The following is an 8,532-nucleotide window of genomic DNA, read 5'->3' as shown; positions in this document are numbered from 1 at the left end:
CATTGATGTATGGAGGTCGGATAGAAATCGATCTGGGGGTATTCGAGCTTTGGCATGGACCCTTGATGACTAGGTCAAAGAAATCAACCTCATAGAGATATTCTAGCTTCGGCTAAGACCTTCAAATAGGTGCTCGATAACAAACCGATCAATAGGAGATAACCTGACCCAAGCCAAGACCTCTATAAACATAGGTTGGAAACATCCCGACCTCACAAATTGACCCCAGTTGGGCACAGACAACGTCATGGACTTGAGATACTATAATTCCTAGTAAATTTAGCAAATTTTGCTAAGTATTGACTTTGGATGCGAGTTTGAACCGATGGACTCCACATCAAATTGACTTTAGATATGAGTCTAAACTAACTAACTCTACACCAAATTCATTTCAGACATGGAACCAAAATGGCCAACTTTGGATACTTGTCTAGACCAATGACCTCTACTTTGGATTTACCTTGGACACTTGTCTGAGCTGATAAATTTTAGGTCGGATGCACCATAACCTTCGAGACTTAAAAAAATAAACAACAAACATGCCATGACAAACTCATTGGAAACTTAAGAAGAGAAAAGTTCACTTCATTGATAAAAGAGTTCATTACAAAAGATTGAAAAAGTACAAAAATATAACTAAGGAGCTTCCTCGACCACAGGCTCGGATGATGGTGCAGGAGCAACCTTGGTAGCTGGGGTGACCTCAGCTTCAGCAGCAGATGACAGCACAGCCTGATCCTCCTCCACCTCGGCCTCATCGTCATTAGCTTCGGGTCGAGGTGGATCATGTCGACTTTGGAAAAGAGTAGAGCAACCTGCAACTTGCAGGCTTGGAACCTATAACCATAAGCCATCGAGCAGCCGTTAGCAACTTTGGCTTCAAAGTCAGTGGGTGCCTTGAATTGCTCAACGGCTTGGGACTTGGCCTTGGTGACTACCTTAGATTTCTCCTCAATGGCCCAAGCTTCGATGGCCTCTGCCTTTTCCTTGGTGGCCTTGAGTGGCACCTCATCGATCTCCAATGCTTCCTCCAGCTTGGCAATCTTCTACTGATGCACATTGGTGGCATCCCATTCCACTACAATGAGGCCTTTGAGGGCACTAATCTTCTCCCAAGCAGCCAGGAGCTCAGACCTAGCTTGGGAACCATCCTTCTTGGCCACCTTCTTCACCCCCTTAGTGGCCTCTATCTGGCATTAGAGGCTCGTGGCTTCTCCTCAGTGAGAGATTCACTTGGTTAAAACCAACAAAGCCCTTGCTGAGGACCATGACATCATGGGCTAACTGCAAAAGGAAAATACATTGTTAGAAATATCGACTGTAAATGAGGAGAGTAAAGTAAATTAAAGAGAAATTCTTATCTCGAGGAGACTAGCATAACTAGAGCCCACCACCTCATCTAGGAGATGAGATTTCTACTCTGCTCAATCGGACAGTAGTAGCATCATCTTCATAAGCTCCCAAGTGAGCTGATGATCTCGAAGAGTGGGATCACTACTCCAGACTCTCATCGCCAGTGTGAAAAGTCCCTTTTTGATCTTGGATGAGGAGGGCCCTACCTTAGACCTCGCTGCTAAAGTCGATGCCACCAAGGATATCAGAACGAACGTTGGACAGATGGGGATGGAGTTTGTTGAAAAGGTGGCACCAGACCTAGAGAGCATCCCAACATAGGAGAGGTTGGGGGAGTTGACCTCAAGGGGACAATGGCGACGACTTTAGGCTCGTCATCGATCTCCACCAGCTCCATGCTTGAGGTCACCAATGATAGCACAGGGACTGGAGAAGAAGTCATTGGCCTTGACTTCTTTTGCTTATTGGATGGAGGCTCCCCCTAGCTAGAGGAGCTTGATCTCTTCTTCAAGGCTGACTTCATTAACTCCAGTGACGGCTTCATCACTACAAAAGCAAACAGAGATTGTCATTATGAAAATCAACCACAAACACAAGATGAAACACTAAGTCAAAAGAAATCAACTATACCTCGAGACAATGCCAAACTAGCATCGTACAACACCTGCTCGATCACTAGCTTCTTTAACTCCAGCACCTTGACATGAGTAGGGAGTGACAGTCCTCATTGTCCTTGGCAAGTACTGATTTATCCTTATTGGGTGAAAGCCAAGGATATATCACCCTAGATCTAGTTGAAGCCCCAAGATGAATCTGAGGAGACAAAGAAAAAATGACTCTTCCAGCCATAGACCGAGGAGGGAAGCCCTTTAATGAACTTGCATCCTTGTCGAGGAGAAAAGTGCCACTATCCTTTCTCGTGGGGTATCTCTTAAGGGTGAACATCACTCTAAAGGGCGAGTACCTTAGAGGGATCCTGAGGAGATCATAAAGAATAATGAAGACAATAATCATCTAAATCGAATTTGGGTGATCTGGGTAGGAAGAACCCTATAGAAATCTAAAATATTACTAATAAAAAGATGAAGTGGAAGGCAAAGATTGGCTGGGAGGGACTCATTGTATATGGTGACTCACCCCTCTAGAGCCTTGGTGATCTAATCTTCTCGACCTCCAGTTAGAAAGAAGAAGGGATGGAGTACTGAGTTCGAAAACTTCTCAATTCAGACTTAGTGATGCTAGACTCCTTGTTGTCTGACCTAGAAGTCTTTGAAGCTCTTCATAGGACTACCCAAACCTTGGAGTTCAAGAGATCAACACATAGATGAGAAGCCAGTCTTGATAGTGGTCCAAGGATTCCCCTTAGGTCTGACCCCACAAAAGGGCAATTGAGGATTTTGGCCACCCCGATGACTTTCGCCCTGGCCTTGTTGCCATCAGATGCCATGGAAGAGAAGAAGAAGAAGGAAACTATAAAATGGGATAGAAAATCTGAGAGGAAAATTGAGCAAAAAACCAACAAAAAACAAAAAAAAAAGAGGAAGGACCAACTGAAAAAAGTGCCTCAGAGGTCCAAAAGGTCACCAGTGTTGGAGGAGATAGTGGGACTGGTGATGGCGGGCTTTCTTCTGGCAGTCATAGCAGCAAGACAGAATGGTAGAAACTTGATCAAAAGGAAAGAAGGGGCAAAGAGGGCCTATTTATACTACCCATCAATGGCCTAGATCAAAACACAATGGCACTAGATCTTGCCATGTGGCAAGCATCAGGGATGATGGATCGCATGACTCTGTATTGCACCAGCCCCGGATCATGCCATGTAGGTAAATCTATAGGAAACAGCTCCGGGCCTACCGATGATTGACATGTGGCAAGCCACAATGGACCCAAAAAAATTGCCGAATCACTATGTCAAATCATTATAGTGGGTGCTTTGGGCCGCCCACTCCTCATTATTGTAGCAAGACTTGCGAAGCACCATACTAATGGAGCTCCAAATTTCTCTCCACAAATAATGTGAATTGAATGCTCCAACTTGGAGATCAAACTGAGAGTTGAGGTCGAGTCTCGAAAAGCTAGCTACTTCCTTTGTCCGAAGCGATGAAGTCACTTTAGGGTCGAAAGTGGGGGGCAAACGTTATTGGGGGAATCAACCATCTGACCTTGACCTCTCCTACCTTGGGCTAAGGCTGAACACTCACATCAAATCTGGGACCGACGACTCAAAGGAAAACCGCATCAATTCTAGAGGAGCTCCTCGGACATCGAGCATGGAAGATTGGATAACCAAATTATCCCACTGAGATAACTCCTCGACATTGGCTATAGTCTGACCCTAAACTCGGACACATACTGGCCTTGAGGTTGGGCTCGTACCGATGATATAAGACAAACTCTGAGCCATCAAGCCATTAAAGAAGGAAAGATTGATCCGATGAAATCTTATAGAACCTAACGATTCCTTTCAATCTTGGACACATGAGCTAAAATCACGTAGTTAATATCTGTAACCAACAACCTATGATCCTCACACTTGTGAGTACTGATTTTTCATTTTCATTATCGAATTTGGAGGTAATGCATGACAATCCCTCTTTACATTAAGGGGCAAAGGGAACCCTCAAGTAAGTTTCTCTCCAAAAGAAACAAGAGCACACCCACACACACTCTCTCTCTCTCATTCTTTTTCCTCCATTATTCTCAAGCTGACTAACTTAAGCATCAAAGAATCTCCCATTGGAGAATCTTCGATGAGTGTAGACTTTCTTTTCAAGTTTCTTAAGGAGTGCCAGTCCTCGAAACACTGCCAAACTCAAGGTCGGTAGGAGACCGACCTCATCCGCATCAGCTCGGAGACTTGTAGCATCACATTTGATGTTTTGAGTGTGTTTTTGTGATATTTCTTGATGGTGAGATTTTGTTTCATTATGGTTCAATAGCATCATTGTTGCGACTCTATAGCCTTTTGTTCTAGTGTGACTTTGAAAAATCCTACATGAAGTTATAGCAATAATGACGGAGAAATTTAAAGCTTGAAAGATAACGGTACAACTTGATCAGATTGATAGTCCAAATGATGAGACTCCAAATAATTATCTTTTAAGATCTTTCTTTCTGGTTAATTATTTATTTTCCTTTATCCACAATAACAATAAATAAAATTCAAAAGTTTTATTTATTATTTATTATTTTGCTTTACAAGAAAATCCCAATATCTTTTGAGATAGAAGAGGCCTTGTACAAATTTTATTGGGTTTATCATAATAGTTTGTACCATGTTTGTTCCGTAGTTGCGAGGGCTCTACCCTGATCTAAATTGAGAGCAAGCCATTTTGGGCCTTTCTCCAACACCAGGTTGGACTAGTTGGACTTCGTTAGTCCTACTGGTCAATGGATTGGGTTGGGCCTTACACATCAGTGTGGAGATGATGGTGATTCACCACGGGATGCTGGGGAGAAGAGGAGAGGAAAATGAATGAGATGATAGAAGATGGTGGGAGGATGACGGTCAACTATGAAGGATGAAGCAGCCAGTCAACTATTAATGGGTAGATGATAGTGGTGGACTCACGGATGTTGGGGAGAAAGGGAGAGGATGACGAATGAGAGGAAGAAGACACCCTTTGACCGTTGATGAGAAGAAGACAGCATGGTGGAGGAAGGCATATATTCCGGCGAGGAGAAGAAGATGATTGTGGAGGAAGACAAATGAGGAAGATGAGTTGGTCCAAAAAGCTTTACATTAGATTTGAATCAACCATGATTCAGAAGGATCATCAGACTCAATATAGATCATTTTGATCATTTAGAAGAGTAAAATCAATTATATTAAGAAACTGAATCATGCATTAAATTTTTGAAGACCATAATGGTACCTGCTTGAGTAATACTTTTTTTTTTTAACAATATAGCTAACTTTGTGAACTCTGCAAAGTGATATTATCACTTGAAAGATGAGGTGTATGAGGACATCAAGGCTAAATTCCATCATTTGGACTTGAAATTGACCTGTCAAAACAATTTTTTTTTTTATGAAAAATATTTTGATTGAGCGTGTCATCCAATTGGAAAGAATTAGACAATTAAAAAGAAATGTGTCATCGTCATATTTGTTATGCCAAGTAGTTCCATGCATTCTAATGCACCCTCGGAAATCACCGGTCTTCATGACGTTATTCTCCCTGTAAGTCACATTTACAATTAACAGTTGCGCAGATTTCTTGTTGAGACATTATCGAGATCACAATTGAATGTAATCATTATCTAACGACTCGGCCGGTATTCGTTCAAACAAGACTACAACAGGCATCAGAAATTGTATTAAAAAAATGAAAGGAAAAGACATAACCTATGTTAGATGGTTTGGTAATATTATAATCACTTGCTTTACCTGTTCTCGAACAACTTTTTTAATAAAGTTGCCCCAGCAATCATCAAGACTTAATCAAAGTTTTGCCGGGACAATATCAACACATGAGGAACCTTTTGAAAACCATGCCATGAAATGTTCCTGTACCAGCTCTTCCACTTTCTAATAAAGTTGCATGACTAATTCAAGCCTTATCACAGGCCAAGTCCACGTTTCCCGCTATATAGATCTACCTCCTCCAAGCCATTGGACCGCAACACCTTGTTCCATATCACTTGCGATTCTTTCGCTGGGTAGAACGGCAGAACAGATGGCTGCCCATTTCCTCTTCCTTGCTCTCCTTGCACTGGCTTCATCTCATGCCATTGCTTCAGATCCTAGTCAACTCCAAGACTTCTGTGTTGCTGATCTTAAATCAGATGGTACTCCTATTCAACATCTATCTTATTAGTTATCGCATATGTAATTAGTATGCATGCTGTGTAATTTTCCTGAAGTTACTTGTCAACCTACTTCAAAGACGCTAATGATCAGTTTCTATCATGTCTTTATACTTACCTTATTTCTTGCGATTGTTAATGCAGTGTTTGTAAATGGGTTCATTTGCAAGGACCCGAAGCTTGCCAAAGCCGAAGATTTCTTCTTTTGTGGCCTTGACAAGCCCCGTGACACAGGAAACAAACTTGGGTCTAATGTGACTCAAGTCAATGTGAACCAAATTGCTGGGCTCAACACCCTTGGCATCTCGCTAGCTCGTCTGGACTTTGCACCCTATGGTGTCAACCCTCCTCACATCCACCCAAGGGGAACTGAGATCCTTACCGTGTTGGAAGGCACACTTTACGTGGGCTTTGTCACATCTAACCCCAACAACCAGCTCTTCGCTAAGGTCCTTAACAAGGGTGATGTGTTTGTATTTCCTCAAGGTCTCATCCATTTTCAGTTCAACTATGGAAAGACAAATGCTGTTGCTATTGCTGGTCTCAGTAGCCAGAACCCTGGCGTCATCACCATAGCCAATGTAGTCTTTGGAGTGAAGCCACCAATCTCTGATGATGTTCTTGCCAAGGCCTTTCAACTGGACAAGAAGACTGTAGATTGGCTTCAGGCCCAATTCTGGATGGACAACAACAACTAGGCAACTGCATGCGAACTACTTGATGTCAGAAATATGGTGTCTTTGATCTTTTTTTTTGTATTGTTTGGTTCGAAAAAGCAAACATTGTCTCTCTGTTTGCATAGATTTTGTTTGAGCAAAGATATGCTTACTATATGTTATACTAGTAAAGAAAATTACTTTTATCATTCAATATTTGCAGTTTTACTCTGTCAGATGGTGATCATGATGGTCTTTCTTTGAATCCTTTGAGTATGTTATAAAAGTGCAGGTGCTGTTAATTTTAGTTGTTTCATCAGCTTCAGAAAGTTCATCACTTAATGAACCAGATAACATACCCTGCTATACCTGTTAGCCTGGTGCACGCTTGAAGAAGAAATCAATATTTAGTATTTTCCTTCAATGTGCAATGGCCAACCCTATATTTAATTAATATGAATCACGATGATCTTCATCATTCATGGCTTTTGATGCAGCTCTTTTTCTTTCTATATGTATTTCGTCTCATTTTGGATGCCAGTTTTTCTCTGTTGAGTTTGTTTGCTGGGGTTGTAGCTTTTGCTGGCTTCTTTTAAAACTGTTTTGCTTAATTTTAAATTCAACTTTTTTTTTGATTAATTTATGTAATTCATTTTCTTTTCTATTTGGGTGGTGGCTGTTTTATTTCAGCTCGTAGATGCTTAGCTGTAATCTGCAACTTTGCTTTATTTTTACTCCTCTGATTGTACTTTTCTTCTACTGATCAATGAAGATATGGCTGCTTTCTCAGCTTCCTATTTCACTAAAAAAAATAAGTCTACAACATTTTTTTGTACGTCTTAAGCATTCTTTTTCTTTTTCTTTTTTTCTCTTTCATAAAAATATGGGGGCACTGTTATAGGATTCAAGTTCTAAAACTCTCCAAGTGAAGCGAGTTACAAATCATTATCATATTAGCAGCAATATTATCAAGATACTAGTTTAGAACCACATGCAACGCACGGCATGTAATTATTTTTTCTTAAAATAATATTTTTATAAATTAAAAATCCAATATGATATAAAAGACATCATGGATGATATTAAATATGCTAAATAAAAATATAAAATTAGATTGTTTAAATAACATTATAGTAACGAGGAAGATAGAAAAGCCTGCGAATCCTCCACTTGCATATTATCTTTTTTATATAATATTTTATTTTTTAAAATAATATTTTTTTTATTATTTTTGTCTCTTCTACCTCCCCTACTTTTATTTTTTAAAATATTATATTTTTTTTTTTTAAAAATACTACTTTATTATTATTCAAAAATAATATTTTTATTATTTTTTTAAAAATAATATTTTTAAAAATAATATTTTATTTAAAAATATATTATTTTATTAAGTTATCTATATCTATTCTTTATATTTTCAAAATAATTAAAATAATAAAAAATATATATTCTATGTATAATGTGTTTCTCTCATTGTATTATCAATTCAATTTCTAATACTACACTAAATTTCAAACGTCAAAGTAACTGATTATAAGCTTGCCAAAAGGTTTAAATCACTGAAAGAGTTTTCATCTTTTCCAATAGTTCAGAATCTTTGTCGTACCAGTACCTCCCAGGCCTCAACTTGTGCACTGGTATAAATACCCCAAAATCTCATTAAGCTCTTCCTGCCTCAATGGCTGCACATTGAGAATCAGTTGCTTAAGTCTAA

At 39.6% G+C, this 8,532-nt stretch overlaps 1 protein-coding gene across 1 annotated transcript; it reads left to right on the top strand.

The window, feature by feature from the left end:
* Positions 1-5,933: 5,933 nt before the first annotated feature.
* LOC140859207 (putative germin-like protein 2-1) lies at positions 5,934-6,996 on the top strand. Its single transcript, XM_073260852.1, has 2 exons — positions 5,934-6,144; positions 6,307-6,996. The coding sequence occupies exons 1-2, from the start codon at positions 6,033-6,035 to the stop codon at positions 6,858-6,860; spliced, it is 666 nt and encodes a 221-aa protein (XP_073116953.1). The 5' UTR covers positions 5,934-6,032; the 3' UTR covers positions 6,861-6,996.
* The last annotated feature ends 1,536 nt before the right edge of the window (positions 6,997-8,532 follow it).

Source organism: Elaeis guineensis, chromosome 7 (assembly GCF_000442705.2).
Source record: "Elaeis guineensis isolate ETL-2024a chromosome 7, EG11, whole genome shotgun sequence".
Classification (NCBI taxonomy): Eukaryota; Viridiplantae; Streptophyta; class Magnoliopsida; order Arecales; family Arecaceae; genus Elaeis; species Elaeis guineensis.
The sequence above is the reverse complement of the archived record's forward strand: the minus strand, read 5'-3'. Positions and strand labels throughout refer to the sequence as shown.